Source organism: Brassica rapa, chromosome A05 (genome assembly GCF_000309985.2).
Source record: "Brassica rapa cultivar Chiifu-401-42 chromosome A05, CAAS_Brap_v3.01, whole genome shotgun sequence".
Taxonomy (NCBI): domain Eukaryota; kingdom Viridiplantae; phylum Streptophyta; class Magnoliopsida; order Brassicales; family Brassicaceae; genus Brassica; species Brassica rapa.
In genome coordinates this window covers 23,264,316-23,280,623 of record NC_024799.2, presented here as the reverse complement: position 1 = coordinate 23,280,623, position 16,308 = coordinate 23,264,316, and the positions used below count along the sequence as shown (strand labels likewise).

General features: G+C 35.3%; 5 protein-coding genes across 6 annotated transcripts; 2 read left to right on the top strand and 3 right to left on the bottom strand.

The window, feature by feature from the left end:
- The first annotated feature begins 1,275 nt into the window (after positions 1-1,275).
- Positions 1,276-5,017, top strand: LOC103869951. Its single transcript, XM_009148033.3, has 17 exons — positions 1,276-1,443; positions 1,525-1,588; positions 1,737-1,845; positions 1,930-1,992; positions 2,084-2,187; positions 2,420-2,486; positions 2,568-2,639; positions 2,722-2,883; positions 2,994-3,067; positions 3,176-3,273; positions 3,365-3,472; positions 3,641-3,738; positions 3,807-3,944; positions 4,057-4,104; positions 4,326-4,440; positions 4,535-4,632; positions 4,731-5,017. Exons 1-17 carry the CDS (start codon positions 1,389-1,391, stop codon positions 4,815-4,817), a joined length of 1,560 nt encoding a protein of 519 aa, XP_009146281.1. The 5' UTR covers positions 1,276-1,388; the 3' UTR covers positions 4,818-5,017.
- Positions 5,018-5,115: 98 nt separating this feature from the next.
- On the top strand, positions 5,116-6,532 carry LOC103869949 (30S ribosomal protein S20, chloroplastic). Its single transcript, XM_009148031.3, has 3 exons — positions 5,116-5,414; positions 5,513-5,673; positions 6,062-6,532. Exons 1-3 carry the CDS (start codon positions 5,213-5,215, stop codon positions 6,314-6,316), a joined length of 618 nt encoding a protein of 205 aa, XP_009146279.2. The 5' UTR covers positions 5,116-5,212; the 3' UTR covers positions 6,317-6,532.
- LOC103869950 (putative pentatricopeptide repeat-containing protein At3g15200) lies at positions 6,332-8,234 on the bottom strand. The gene has a single exon (XM_009148032.3). The coding sequence runs from the start codon at positions 7,997-7,999 to the stop codon at positions 6,413-6,415; it is 1,587 nt and encodes a 528-aa protein (XP_009146280.1). The 5' UTR covers positions 8,000-8,234; the 3' UTR covers positions 6,332-6,412.
- A 3,566-nt stretch (positions 8,235-11,800) lies between these two features.
- Positions 11,801-13,033, bottom strand: LOC117134423 (1-phosphatidylinositol-3-phosphate 5-kinase FAB1B-like). The gene is made up of 2 exons (XM_033292815.1): positions 13,008-13,033; positions 11,801-12,897 (listed from the first exon to the last, which is right to left on the bottom strand). The coding sequence occupies exon 2, from the start codon at positions 12,880-12,882 to the stop codon at positions 11,854-11,856; it is 1,029 nt and encodes a 342-aa protein (XP_033148706.1). The 5' UTR covers positions 12,883-12,897; positions 13,008-13,033; the 3' UTR covers positions 11,801-11,853.
- On the bottom strand, positions 12,893-14,374 carry LOC117134425 (1-phosphatidylinositol-3-phosphate 5-kinase FAB1B-like). Of its 2 annotated transcripts, XM_033292830.1 has the most exons (4): positions 13,821-14,374; positions 13,413-13,736; positions 13,203-13,326; positions 12,893-13,120 (listed from the first exon to the last, which is right to left on the bottom strand). In XM_033292830.1, the coding sequence occupies exons 2-4, from the start codon at positions 13,718-13,720 to the stop codon at positions 13,004-13,006; spliced, it is 549 nt and encodes a 182-aa protein (XP_033148721.1). In that variant the 5' UTR covers positions 13,721-13,736; positions 13,821-14,374; the 3' UTR covers positions 12,893-13,003. The 2 variants fall into 2 exon arrangements, with proteins under 2 accessions (XP_033148721.1, XP_033148720.1); XM_033292829.1 differs by having other exon boundaries at positions 13,413-14,373.
- Positions 14,375-16,308: the final 1,934 nt, after the last annotated feature.

Below are 16,308 nucleotides of genomic sequence, written 5' to 3'. Positions count from 1 at the left end.
TAGTTAATATGAATATTAATAAAATTATTTTTAACTATAGATTTGGATTTTATTTTCAGTTATAACAAAATCTGTTGAGAAAAAATCTAACAAAATCCTACTAAAATTTTAAATACTTTTTATTAATTATTACATTAATTAATTTCATAATTAAGTAATATAATGCTTTCATTTAAATAAATTATCATCTAATCTATTAAAAGAGGAGTACAAAATTAGATTATCCCTTAGTTTTCCACTATATTTACAATGGTATGCCACTGAAGTTATTAATTAACCTATCTTTTAGGATTTTTGTCTTTTCTCTTCAATTAATGTATTTTCAAAATCAAATTCTAACTAAAAAATCATGGCAACAATAATTAATAAACCTAACTCTTAATATTTTTTGTCTTTTCCTTTTTTTTATTATACATATGTGTGTTTGAAAATAATTAATTCTATATATACATTTTGTAATTACATACATTATACGATAATTATTTTACTAATTTCACATATACATAATAAATAGTATACAACAATTTTATTATACATAATCATAAAATTTTGATCCATAAAACCAGTTTATACAATAATTTTATTATATATAATCATAAAATTTTGATCCATAAAAAATAAAAATATATTTGTGTGACTTTACATGTCATATTCTAAATAAATGGATGATATAACTAAGGGTTTACATGATAAAATAAAACTACTCAATATAAACTATAAAATTATTGTGTTTAGAAATGTCAAATTAAAAAATAAATTTTAAAATATATATTATCACTTATACAAATAAATATTCATTTATAAACAAAACTAACACCTGCGCGGATGCGCGGGTCAAGCTCTAGTCTACCACTAAAACGGATTCAAATTTGTTAATCATGTCATATTTTTTTATACAAATGAAGTTATTAACATATGTTAAAATTTTATTTCTACAGCTATATATTTTCAAAAATTATATGTTGAAGAATATTTTTTATTTGATTATTTCAAATTATGAAAATTCAAAAACGTAATAAAAAGGTAAAATGTATAAAACAAACTCTTATATTGATAAAGTAATAAAAAACCTAAACAATAAAATTAAAGAGTTATAAAATACATAATACTAAATTATAAATTGTATATTTAAATTTATATAATAATATCAAAATATATCTGTACGATGTGCGGGTTAAACTCTAGTCAGTTACGAAGCCTAGAGTTTGTGAAAAACAAGTTAAACCAATTAAATTCACTTTCTAGAATTGGGCTTTTAAGAGGCTTGGCCTTATTAAAATGGTTTGTTGCGGATTGCCACGCGGCGTTTGACTGAAGTCGTCACTGATCAAGAGGTCCTTTTTGTCTCTCTCATTCTCCTCGCAAGTTTCGGTGCAAAAGAAATCGCCATGGAAGACGTGAACCAGTTGTTCGATGCTGCCTTCGAGTTCGCACACTACCCCGGTAACTATATGATCCACGCATCATCTCTATCTAACGTATTGCGCGATTGTTCTCTAATCCCAATCACCGTTTCGATTTCAGGTCCTCAAGGCGACTCCTCGGTTAAGGAGTTCCTCGATCGCTTCCCTCTCCCCGTTATCTTCAAGTGATTTTCTCTTCCTTCGCTTCTAATAGCTTTTGGTTTGATTGTTTCTGAACCGGTTGAATCTGATCTTGTGGTTTAGTTAGTTTCTTTAATCTTTATTTATGATCGTGATGAACATGTATTGTATCTCAATACTCTCTACGTGCAGTGCTTTGCAAAGGGAAACGGATATCCCAGGATTTGAAACCACGCTGGTAACTTGCTTGGAAAGAGTTTTCAAGACTAAGTATGGAGCCTCACTCATTCCTCACTACATGGTAAAACACTCACATGTTTCTATTTATGCGGAGCCAGTTGCTATATTCAGAGACTGATTTACTTTTTTCTGGTGTTTTGTTAAGCCTGTTCTGCAAGCTGGTCTCAAGTCAGATTCTGCAGTGGTGAAATCTCTGGCTTGCAAGACTGTAAGTGTCTGAAACTATCTGTTTATACTCTTTTTTTTTTGTGTTTGCTAATGTCTATGAAGTCTCGTTTTTTTCTTTTCTTTTCTTGAAGGTTACCCGTCTCTTGGAGAATCGAGATGCAAACGATGTTTCCCCTGTTCAGCTTATTGTCAGCAATGGCATCTACCCTCTTCTGCTTGAGTATATCATAAAGAGGTAAGATGATAGCTCTAGATTTTCGTCTTAAGATTACTCTAGTCAAGCTACCTAAGGACCAACTTTAAAGAACATGTTCAAAGTAGTTTTGGAGCATAACGATTACTATCTAGAGGCTTTGGATTGGTCTTGAGGGCTGAGGGATTAGAATATGGCTTTAATATGTATATCCAAATATAGTTGCTCTGCCTCAAAACTCACCATTGATTTTTTTGTTTGTTTGTTTCGGTAGCGATGATGAAGTGGCACATGCTGCAAGCGAGACTATTAAGAGTCTAGCAAGCTTTCCAGATGCAACGGTTTGTGTTTAAACGTTTTCATTTTGGCTAAGTGGGCTATTACACCATCTATTCCTTCAACTCAACCCTCTATTTTCACAGTCGGTAATTTTTCCTACTGATACCAACGATGCTACACACCTTGGTAACCTTGCTGCAAGGAGTTCGTCGCTGGTAATGCACCGCTTTATTATTTATTTTTACCGCGGAGCCCCATTTTTTGCCGTCTTCTTACAGTGTTCCAACTCTTTTTCAGGCACGTGTCCGGGTTTTGTCTTTGATAGTGAAGCTTTTCTCGATTTCTCCACATGTGGCGTCAGCAGTTAAGAACTCAGGGCTTCTTGATTTACTGGAGGCAGAAATGAAGGGTACAAAAGACACTCTTGTGATCTTAAATGTTCTGGAACTCTACTATGAGGTTGGCCTCTTGTTTCCAAGAGTATTATTGAGTCTCTTTCCTTTGTTCGCCACGTTTCAATGGAAAAGGATTTAATTATGTTTAATGTTTGTGCATGTTTAACGCTGAAGTTAATGGAAGTGGAGCACAGTTCGGAGTTCGTGCCACAGACTTCACTTATTCAGATGTTTTGTTCTATCATCAGGTATAAGCACACTGTTAAATCTTACCCATTTTAAAGAAAAAAAAAATTGGATGCCAATTAAGCTCGTTTCAGCTCACCCTTTTTCTCGGGGTCTTAAAATTTATATAGTGGTACATCAGTGGATCTCTTTCTGAAGTTGAGAGCAATGATGATAAGTGGCAGACTCCTCTCGAGGGACAATATCTACAATACAGTCGATGAAGCTTGTAAGATTTTATTTGGTTTCTTTTTGTATGCATTCATGACGAGGACTTTTTAGCTTTCTAAGATCAACTTTCACCTTTGTCCCGAATCCAGGTGTGAAGGCGCTAGTTTCAGCTATTGATGCGAGCCTGGAGTCACCGGAGATGAATGATACAAATGCACATGAAGCTGCGCTTGATGCACTTGGTCAGATTGGATCAAGTAAGTTTCTCAGTTTTCTTTGAAAATGCGTTTGCTCCAGCCTTCTACTAAAAGAGTTTACCTGCATTTAGAGTTGTGAATTATAAGAGCGACCGAGAAGGTCTTTTGTTTCCCTTGCAGTAATAATCTCGTTGTGACTTATGTGTTTATTTTTACAACAATTTTTAGCAACGAAAGGAGCGAATCTAGTCCTTTCGACTACACCTCCAGCTGCAAGACACGTTGTTGCTTCTGCCTTTGATCGCAATGCACTTGGAAAACAGTTGGTTAGTGTGTTTTTCTTCTCATGAGACACTAATGAAATCTTACGACTGTGTGTAAATGGCTTGTGCAGGCTGCACTTCACGCACTGGCATACATTGCGGGTGAAACTCGGCCAAAGAGCAGCAGAATAGTCGATGAAAAATCTGAAGAAAACCTTAGATGTTTAATATACGATGTTGCAGCACAGAGCACAAAACTAACCCCATCAGTGAGTTTATTTTCTCTTTTGCCTCTTCTTCTTCAGCTGTGCGCAGACTACATATGTTTATGTTTTGAGCCATACCATGAACTAATTTTAGGCTCGTCACACAAAATCGCAGGGTTTGTTCCTTTCAGTTCTTCAACAAAGCTCAGAGATGCGTCTTGCGGTAAAACCATTAACCTCATCATGAATCTTTCCCCCTTTGTTTCCCTGGTTTGAAATTTTATATTGCGCACACACTACATTTCATTTAAAGTTAAAACTTCTTTTTCCTTCTACGCCAAACTCAGGCACACTAATTTCCACTAATATAAGACCGTCACAAGTGGCCCAAAGAAACTCTATGCGTTTTGTTAATACTATGTTGTTTACAATATAAATCCTCAGGGCTATAGAACTTTAACAGCGTTGGTGGCTCGTCCATGGGGGCTGATGGAGATCTTGTCGAAAGAAGAGATAATAAACATAGTGACGGACGCAACCACTGAAACTGCAAAGATAGGTAAACTAAGTGAAACTCCATCTCGCATATTGGAGTGGCTTCTTCCTCAACCTATATGATCTGACTCAATACACATTTTACATTCTTGACATAGCAATGGAAGCGAGGTATAACTGCTGCAAAGCAATTCATGAAGCGTTCTTGTGTAGTAACTTTGTTGATGACCCTCGTCGTCTAAAAACTGGTGAAAAGGTTTGAATCTTTTTCCCCAATATAAAGATGGAAGTTTGTAGAATCTCTCTATGAGTGTTGTTTTTGACATGATTGATATCTTTTTTTGGTTGTGGCAGTTGCAAGAAGCTGTTCGAAGTGGACCGTACATGTCGAAGAAGTACAGAGACGCACGACCAGAAGTAATGATGGCTGAAGGGTTCTAATGACATAACTAAAACCGAAAGTTTTTTTAAACTTGGACCAGATCTGCCTCTTCTCCGTTGGTTGTTCGATAAGCAACTTTAGCTCGTCTTTTCTGTATGTTGTTTTGACTTTTTAGCGTTTGAACTTGAATAACAATAACAGTACTTTTTCGTTTCAACTCTGGCGTTAATAAGTAATAACAACAGCAAGCATTATAACACACTGAATGTCATGGGCCTTAGCCCGTCGGATAATAAACATAAGATTAGTCCATCTACAAGGGGTATTGAGGTAAATTACAGTTAAAGACATTATCTCTGTCTGGATAACACAGGTCCGACGAATAGAGCGCCTGGGACAAGAACCACTACTCTTTACTAGTTACGGTGTAGGAGGAGAGCAGAGAAAAGTGTCCATGGCGACAATAGTCCAGTGTCTTTCGTCATGTGCGACCCTCAGTTCCAAATTCAAAGTCCTTTCTCTTAAGGGAGCTTCTTCTTCGTCGTCATCATCTCCAACTTCTTCCTCCTTGTCCACTCGTCGTGGTGCGTCGGCTACTCTCTGCTCCTCCCTTAGCTTCTCTCAGAGCGTTTCTCAATGTGTCGCCTTCTCCTCCGGTAAATCCCGCCTCAGAATTGTGCATTAATTTTCCTGACCATTTTGCATTTGGTTCGTCCTCTTTATGTTTTCATTAAAATTTTGGGGTTCTCTGCAGGGAATTTATGGGTACAGAAGAATCCATTGAGGCAGTTGATAGTGTGTGAGGCTGCTCCGACGAAGAAAGCTGATTCAGCTGCAAAGAGAGCTCGCCAAGCCGAGAAGAGGCGTGTTTACAACAAGTCTAAGAAATCTGAAGCCCGTACTCGGATGAAGAAGGTAATCTCATAGCTCCTTTGCACTCTCTTTGAATAAAGAGTTGTTGATAAGCTTGTCTTGATGTTCCTCTCCAGTTTTAGTGACTAGTTAGGTGATTAGGGAATGTTTCTCTTTGTGACTTGTTGTAGTAACCTCTGGACATCATGGAACACTAGAATCCCAGTCAGTCACTGACCAGTTTGTTTCATATTGAGATATGGTTAGTGTGAGGTGGGCTTTTAGGTGTATTAGTCATCACTGTGAGCTCAAGCGAAAGCTGTTGAGGCGATTAGATGATTTTGTTACAACTTGGGGGATGTTTAAAAGTCTTGAATAGGAATTTGGTTTTCAATACATATAGTCAGTCATATAATGAGACTAAATTTCAGCTGCGACATATACTGAACAGGTCTTGGAAGCACTCGATGGGCTCAAGAAGAAACCAGATGCGCAACCTGACGAGATTGTCACCGTGGAGAAACTCATCGGAGAGGCTTATTCTGCAATAGACAAAGCAGTCAAGGTTAGAGCGCTACACAAGAACACCGGTGCTCGTAGGAAGTCTCGCTTGGCTAGGAGGAAAAAGGCCGTTGAGATCCACCACGGTTGGTACGTACCCGACACAGCATCAGCAGCAACAGAAGCTGTGACCATGGCTGCCTAAGAACATGGACAAAGATAATGGAAATTCGTTTTTCTTATAAGAGAGATCATATGGAACAAGATGTGAAAATTGATTTTAAAATCAAATCTGCTTTCTTCATGTATAATTCATTACAACTTCAGTTTCATCTTCCGTACTGTTGAGTCTAAGCTTTTTGTCATCTTCTTCTTTCCGCTTGGCCTTGGTCTGGTTTAGCAAGATCTCAGTTCTTGGCTCTGGCACCATTCCTCTTGACATCATCTCTCGATAACAACTCAACGCTTCTCCTATTTTCCCCTTACTGTGCAGACCATGAACCTTTACAGTATACGTTCTTTGATCTGGTCCTAACCCACTTCTCTCCATCTCATTCCATACCTCCCTTGCCTTCTCTTCATCTCCCCATTGCACATATAGCCTAAACACCAAATTGTACAAGTCACTTGTCATTTCACACATGTTCTTCCTCATCCTCTCCAAAACCGCCTCAACATCTTCAGGCTTCTGCGAATACTTAAGCAAGTAACCGAAAGTCACATCGTTAGGCGAACAACTCCCACCTTTATCTTCCATCTCTTCCACTAGCTCCCAAACCTTCTCTGTTCTCCTTATCCTACAGAGATGCTTCAAAAGCGAGTTATAAGTCGCAACGTTCGGAGAACAACCTTTCTCACCCATCTCCTTGAACACTCCAAGAGCCTCAGGGATCCTCTTCTTGAAACACAACGCATCAATAACGTTATTACAGATTTTAACATCCGGGTTTCTTCCGGTCTTCCACATTGCTCTGTACAGCTCCATAGCCTTTCCTACTTTCCCCTTCTTAGTCAAAGCATTGATCATCGTCCCGTAGCTGACAACATCAGGCCTGCACTTAGAAGCAATGATGTCTTTCCAAAACCTCTTGGCTTCATGAACATTCCCCAAAACACACCACCCGTTGAGAATAATGTTCATCGCTTTTATATCACACCCAACAAACTCTCTTCCACGAGAGCAGAACAAAGTCTCCGCAAACTCGACATGCTTATACCTACACAGCCACTTCAACAGCCCATGAAACGCAACCGAATCATCCTCTATCCCAAACTCTCTCCTCCTCTCGAACACCTTTACAGCTTCAACAACCTTATGAGCAGCAGCGTATCGGTTCAGCAAAACTTTATACGTCTTTGCATCTCTCTCAGACATTTCGTCGAACACTTGGTGGAACTCTTCGAACCGCCGCATTTTCCCAAGAACGTCGAGAATCTCGTTGTACACCGATGAGCTAAACATGTAAACAGATCGTTTACGGATCAATCGAGAAAGTGTGTAAGCTGGTTTCCAATCAGACCGGTTCCGGTTCACCACTTCTAGAATCATCCCTTCGGTTAACACTATCCCGCACTTTTCGAGAATCCGCTCGATTTCTTCAGGGGAGCTTCCACGGTGGTTCTTTAGGACATTGTGAACGTCGAGAGCGGATTGCTTGTCGTGTCCAAGGGAGTTTCTGTCGGGAGGTGTGAGAGAGTGAAGAAAGTGTGGAGATTGATTAACACCCAGGAACCGAAACTCAGTGAGGGTGATGTTGTGCTTATGGTCCAGTTTCTCCGGAGGAGAGAGACGGCGAATAAAGGCGGAGGATGTGGGAGAAGAGATCCGGCGCCGGCATAGTGCATTCCGTAGCTGAAACAAGATTTCGGATTTATATTTCCCTCTCATTTTCTCAAAGTTCCCAAGTTTTGGAAGCAATAAGTAACTTAGACCATCTCCAAAATACACTCTATAACTTCAAATATGAAGTTTTTTGCTTTCCTAAAAGAAACTTTTGAAGTTTTGAGGAGTGAAACTCTATATTTGAAGTTTCACTATTCAAAACTTCAAATTTGAAGTTTCATATTTTTATTCGCATTTTGGTCCATACAATTACACATCACATTTATGATTCATAAATATTTTCTTGTTTATTGTTTCATCCTTATAAAAATTACATCTCATAAATATTTTAAGTTTTGTTTATAAAATTTAAGTCAACACATAAAATTAAATAAAACTTTAAAATAAGAATTAAAATATATAAAACTAGATTTAGATAACAAAAGTATACAAAAGAAACTTAACAAAAAAGCTTTTAAAAAATTACATGAAGACATAACTATTACATAAATTTAAATATTACAACAGTACTAATAGTCAGGTAAGTTTGATCCGGAACTGTCAAAATTTCTAAATATTGTCCAATTTTTTTGTATAACTGAAGATGGTTGTTATTGATGATGTCTTTTCATACAATTTTTCTTGTTCATATTGAATATATTCACATGTATTAATATCATCGATAAAAGTTAGTCTTTTAGTAATATTTTATGTTTTTCTTTTACTTTCTTGTTCTAATCTAATGTATTTACAAATATTAATATCACATGATTTCAACAATTTGTATCTTTAATCTACAAATTAAAATGAGGAGAGCCATTTTTACTTCAAAATGCACTAGTATATCATATATGCATTACGAAAATCACTTTATGGAATAATATAATTTTTTGCTTGAAGTTTAATATTAATTAAGTTATTTTGTTTAAAATTATATATTTTAATATAATATTTTATTAATTAATATTGTTGTAATATGTTTATATATGTGCTAGTTATTTACAAAAGTTTTGTGAATTGAAATTAGTTATGACAAATATAAGGACCATATTATAAAATACAAATAGTTTTGAAGTTGAATTTGAAGTTTTGCTTTTGGAGAAGAAAATATTTAAACTTCAAATATAGAGTTTTGGAAACTTCAAAATAGAGTTTTTTTTGGAGATGCTCTTATATACTCCCTCATTTAAAAAAAATATAGTTTACTTTTTGAAAATACTTTGTTCTATGCAAAATGATGTTTTATACTTTCAACATACTTTTTGATGTTATAGAACTCTTTTATATTTGACTAGATCGTTTTTCCGCGCTACGCGCGGATATATACTTTTAAATTCATTTACTTACAGCATATTTTATCATATCTAAATTATCATCTTAATTTTAGAATAATTGTGTTTATTTGATCATTTACAATTTACTTTTCCCATGAGGAAAATCTAATCTTTTTCTTTCATAAAAAAAACTTTTCATTCTCTTTTCCATTATCTATTGTTACGCTTCTTCTCTGATTCCGGTTACTCCCTTAGAGCTGGAGTTGGGTCTTTGATTTTTTTTTTTTTTTATCATATTTTGTTAACTGAGATCATCTGGTTTTCTTCATGTTCTTCTTTTTGGGTAACATAATCAAGTTTTGATTTTGTTTTTTTCAGAAAATTAATGAGTTTATTGATGATCTCAATGCAATGTTAATCGATCTTCTTTGCTTGATATAGCTAGTTAAAGCGGGTTGGGTTTTCTTACCCTCCAGATCTGATTTTATCTTTGAAACCATGTGCTGTTTTGTTTGTGTTGCATGTCGTCTCTGAGCTTTCTTTGGGTCACTATTGGTTTCGATCTTCCACCTTCTCGATCTTTCGAGCAAGTTTGAACTCGATTGTGAGTTGTTTCGCTCCTTTTCATTACCCTTAAGATTTGATCAAAATCTCTTCTTCCATCAAGCTTCACATAGTGTTTCGAGTTCTCTTCTCTGTCTCTGCCATTCCGGTTGACGACTAATGAACTTAATTGTTCTGTTTCCTGGTGTATGAAGCTTTGGTCTTTATATTGCATGTGCTATTCTATATAGCAGGAGACGCAAGCCAGAGGTCCTAGTTTGGAGTCATCGCCTTGTCTTTGTTCAAAGGAGCTCTATTGTAGTCAACATGCATTGTTTTGTTCTTGGTTTCTTATGATTTGATCCTTGCTGTTGCACAGAGCTATTTTAATGTGAAATAAGTTTCAGTTATAGTATATGAAATGAAAAGGAGTAACCTGAAATGTAGTTTGAGTTACCTTTTTCCTGAAATGTTTTGCAAACTTTACTTCTATATAAGATTTGAAACATTTTAGGAACAACATTTCATATAAGTAAAACACATCAGAACAAAAAATATTTGTTCAATAATGCACTTAAATTTATTAATATTGTTTTATGTAAATTTTTAATATCGATTATTGTTGACTGTTTTAGAACTCAAACTATCTAAGATTTGTCTAAAAGTGCATTATTAAATAGTGAAAATATTAATTTATAAAATAATATTAATTTGAAGCGTATTAAACATACTATTAAATATTAGTGACCAATATTTTAGTTGTAGAAAAAATATTTATTTGTACTTGATTTTTTTATAATGTGTAAATGTTGTTTTTGTAATTTTTTTCTAATATAATTTTGATAACATTATAATAAATAAGTTTATATCTTATTTGGTGTCGGACTTCTGTAAATTAATATACAGTTATGGATGAATTGTTTGCTAATTAAATACAAAGAATAATAGTGTACAAACCAAAAGGTCTATTGAAAAAATAATTTTTAAAACATAGAAGGAAAAAAATAGAAGCGGCATTTATACATGAACATCACTTTTAGAATTTTTGGAGAAACAAATGCATATTCTAATTTCTTGAAAATTTTAATATAAAACTTTACCCCAAGTTTGATATCATTTTTTAAATTTATCTTTAAAAGATAACTATTTTCTTTAATATTTTAAATTTAAAAGCTAAAATTGACATTATCATTTATAAATGTTTGATGGAGACAAACAACATTTGTGACGGGGACATTTGCTGGAAACTAACTCCTCCTTTGCTCCTGGGAGTTAGACGGACATTGTTTTTTTCTTGATATGCTTATGGCAGAAAAGATACAGCCAATGCCTTAGAGGACTTGGTAGGAAGATCAGGTCCATTTACTTAGCTCATCATCACTTTTTTCTTCTGACCATACTTCTTCATTCTACTGAGATATGAATTGCCTTTGTTGAAAGTTTTAGCACTATCTTGCTTGTCTCCTTATAGTTGAAGAGAAGCAATGTTCTTAACTTTGCACATTAACTCAAGCTGTTCAAGCCCGATTTCAAAAGCAAGCACCGGCTGGAGTCGCATAATATTTTGTTTTTTCAACTCCCAAGGACAGCAGCTAGGGAATATAAAGACTTTGTACTCCGCATAAATAACCAGATAATGCATATCACAGACGCATAATTAGCGTGAATTACCTTGCTTGCACGGTCACACCCTATATCCATGGAAAAAATTGGTAGCCTAGGATAGAAAATAAAAGAGCATTCATTAATCAGTAAGAAGATATATGTCACATAAACACCTTGATTCAACATTCAACAGCCGCAAAGTAAACTTACCAAAAGAGAATGTCTGACTTCTGCGCCTTCTTTATTTCTTGCCCTTGCTGTTTTATTCCAGCCGTGGGTGTAGTGGAATCTCTGTGAGGCATTGACACCAGTGCAGCTTTCTGCATTAATGTAATGGAATGTACCAAATAGTAGAGAAGCGCGACTGTTGCATTGACACCAGTGCAGCTTTTTGCATAAATGTAATAGAATGTACCAAATAGGAGGCTGGCTTCTAATTTTCTTTTCATCGCAACTCTAATTCCTTAATCTTCAGTCTTCTATTTTTGTTGGTGTACCTCATATTGTTGCTTTGGCATTTAAATCACTCTGAAAAAAACTTCGCAGACCAGAGAGAGGGATGCGAAACGAACCCATTAATGGAGGTTTAAGAGGGGTTTGAGTCTTATATCGAGATTCCCCTTCTAGAGATATTTGGCGTTGATACTCAGGTGACGTCAAGGCGTATGCGATCATACTTGTGAGTTCATCATCATACACCGGAACAACAATATCATTGATGCTTACGGGAAGAAGTAGCCTTCGTCCACCTTGAAGCTCTGCCTCTCTAAAAGATGAAATATAGACAGGGCTATGCTCTCCAAATGTATCGAGCTTCTGAGAGCTAAGGAGAAAATTCTTGTTGATGGAGCGGTAGAAATTGAGGAATGGCACACCTAACCAGCTTACAGAATATTCTGAGCTCTCATAATCTTTACTCGGTAGAGCAGGTGAAACTGGATACGCCACCTTGAATTCGTTTTGCTGTTCTGGGAGATCTATTGGAGGGAAAGTTGAAAAGTTTGAAGGAGGAAGCAAGATCTTAGTATTGGTTGGAATCTCCCCTGATGTCTGACGCTCGCCTATCCATGCTGCATCAAGAGTAGCTGATAGATTTTTCATAACTATCTCGCCATCTGACTGTGTCCTGCGAACATCGAGTTTACTTTCTAGAGGTTCAGAACTATCAGGTAAGGTCTTGCTGGGAGAGACTTCTCCACCATCTTCCTTTTCCGGATTCAAATCTAAATTCGTATCCGCTTCCTTCTGAACCTTAGTGTCATCAGTAGAACCACCATCAGGATTCTGATCAACCTCTGAGCCAGAAAGAAGAGAGTTAGTCCCAGCATTCATCTCGGGGAGGGTCTGGCTCTTAGCCAAGGGTACTTTCTCATTTTCATCACTACTCTCAATCTTAGATAAACTTGATGCATTAATCAAGCGGTGATCCCACATATATGACTGAGAAATGAGCTGCCTGCGAAGCCGGTACAGCTCAAGAATATCCACTTGAGGTTGGCCTTCCTTCACCTCCCTTTGCAATATCATCTTTTGAATATTATCCTGAAAGAAATGTCAGAACGTTACAAAACAAAACCACTGGTCTTAAAATAATAATTGTAGTATATTGGTTTTAAGAGAATCAATTTGATCTTTAATACATAAATTATTACCTCAAACTCTGCTTTCTCTCTCTGCAGCAGTTTCGACGCATAAAACCTTTTGCTGCAATTTGACTAATAGCATTTAATAATTCAGAAAACAGAAGCTCCGCTCTCTCTACCACCTGAATAATAAAAATGAAGAGAAGTCAGTTAAAATGTGTGAGATTTCAAAACTGCATCCCAGTAAAATCACAGATATCTAACCTCATCTGTCTCTCTCTGTATCCAGTCCTGATTATCATAGTTGAAACTAAGAACTGATGGTGGAAGGTAGACAGAATTCACATCTATAGTAGCGTAACGGAAGCAAGCAACCATGTTCCCAAATCTGCATGGACACAACTTGTTAGAGCAAAGGAAACATATAGAATTTTTAATCAGACACGTTTCAACAATTTAGCCAAGAGAAAGTACCCGTAGAAGCGAAGACAGTCTCTATGGAGAGAATGGCCACAACATGCTACTCTACTGGCAGCTGCGTGATTTGAGAAACTGAGCTCCAGAAACTTCCCAAAAGATAATCCCCATGCAGCATCAGACATCACCACTCGTAGAGTCGCAGGAGGAAAACTGTCAGGTCGAGGGCATCTCAGGCATCTATGCCACATCCAAATTTTCCCCTCCTTTTCACCAGGTAAGAGATAATCTTGAAGCTTCTTGACAGATATCGTAAGGCTGCCTTGTCGATGAGTGTAACAGTGAACGTGAGCTTCTGATGGCATCTCACATGAACGACACCTGTATCCCTGCGATTCGAGCATATATTTGGGTTACCATATTATTATGTAAGCTGAAATAGAGAAGTCAAACTGTAAAACTTACCTGATCGAACAAATGATCTCTCAAGAACAGTCCCAAGGATTTATTGAAACTACCATAGTATTTTATCCGGAAGAGATGAGACCTCTCACACACCGTTCCTTTCCACACTGATCTGGACGATAGAGAAACCAAGATGCTCTGGTGATCAGAGGGTGCCGGAGGAAACTCCTCTTTTTGAGATTGTGGTTCCTTTGGAGTCTCACAGTTTTGTTGTTGGATGGCCGTAACCTCTGAACCGTTGTCCTGGTTTTACATGACTCCGACTAATCACTCTGAAATCTTACGTCGCAGACAAAGGTGTTGTAGAAGAGAATCAAGAGACATGAATCGTATACGATGAAATTGAAGATGAAGTGTCGGCGATCCTTTTCACCGAAGATGGACCAGGAGCTGGGTTTGACTGGGAGTGGGCCACTTCGATTAGGTTAAGCCCAATTGTAACTGGACGCCTTGTGACGTGGCAAAAACGTAATGTCTGATAGGCTGAATATTTTTGACTACGTGGATGGCTTGGCTGATGAGTATATCTTCCTTTTAGTATAGGTTAGATTTATTATTTGTCAGTTATGTTTAGGGCCGACCAATTGGAGTCCCAACAGGTTTCAGTCCGGGATCATTCGGTGAATTCAGCTTCATTTAGATATTTTATTAGTTTAGATTAAATTTGGTTTAGGTTTAGTTACATGTCCATAAGCCCAAAATTGTTTCAGTTTCATAAATTAATAGACTTAGAGTATTATTATCGGGGTTTTTCGTGGGTCTCTTAAACTAATTTTCATTTTAAAAAAAAATCAAAAACACATATTAACTGAAGACACGGTTCTTAATCAGATTAAACAAGAGACGGTTTTTACTAGACACGTGTAGGCTCCTTTGCTTCTCTTCTCTCTCTCAACCTCTCTATGTGTGCGATGTGCGACGAGATTCTCTCTCTCACTGTGGCTTCATGATGCAAATGAATAGATTGTGCTCCCTCGATGGAATCCTCCCCATCCAGAAATCTATTGATTCTGGTACTCAAAGTTAATATATTTTCAATATTTTTAATAAATCTGTTTATGTAACTTCCCTCGGCCATATTGTTATTGTTTAAAATAATTTTGAAAAACTTATCTATCAATCATATGTGACTTTTCTTTGAATTATATATGACAACATCATACATATCAACAGGGCCGGCTCAACACTGCTAGGGATCATAGGGCAAAAAAATTTTTTCTACTCTTTAAAATTTATATAGAGATAATGTTTAAAATATTTTTAAAATTTAATCAATATTATTTTGTATATTTTGTAATGAAAATAAAACAATATACATATCAAATAATTTTGGGCCCTTTTCAATTTTATTTATTGTATTTATAATTCTTTTATATATAAAAATATAAATTTATAAAAAATTAGACCATTTATTTATCATTACACGGGGAGACACGGACTCGGACCCGGGGCGGTCGCACCGCTTGTCTCCCCTTGTAAGCCGGCCCTGCATATCAATGATATCATGACAAACCAAAGTCACGTACAATGGAAAATCATACACATAAGCAAACTAAAATTAATAATTGGCAATTTTTATAAACTAATAAACACTATTTAAACATTTTAAACAACATTGTTTAAACTTTATAAGCAAATTTATTCATAATTAAACTTCGGATACAATTTTCAAAACATAAGAGCATCAATATTCACTAAATACCAAAAATATATATATATATGAACGAAGTATTTGTGTTAAAATTAGTATTTAAATTACTATTCACATAATAAATAATTATTTTAGTACTCAATTACTCTCTTTGTTCCCAAAAGAAAGATTTTCTAGAGTATTCACGCATATTAAAAAAACAATTAATTTTTTACAATTGAATTTATTATTTATTTTACTATACATTTTTCAATAAATATCAACCAATAGTATTCAACTAATTTAAATATTTTCAATTAATGTTTTTTAAAAGTATACAACTTTTCAATATTAAATACTAAAATTACCTTAAAATTTTAGAAAATCTATCATTTTGGAACAAAAAACAAATCTAGAAAATCTTACTTTCAGGAACAGAGGGAGTATATTTTAGTGTATTTTTGATACATATCACGGATTAAAATCAAGTTTGATACAAGTTATAGAATTTTAGATTTTTTACTTTTTCGAATATCCATTTAGATTCGGATTTGGTTCAGATAAAATTTATAACTTGAAATACCATAAACAAAATCCATTCACTATTTTATTTCAGTTTGGTTCGATTTAGATTTATTTTTATCAGATCGAGTTAAGGTCAGATTTTTGGATTCAGTTTATTTACCTATAACTAATTATGTTAGTAATTTATTTGTGCAAATTTATATTTTTAGATTCCCATAAAACATTTTTTTTTTACATTTGTAAGTTAATAATTTGTTTAATTTTTTTAAACACATTAAATTAAATCAGATGTGGATATTAGTAATAAATAGTACTCTCTCCGTTTTTTAATAT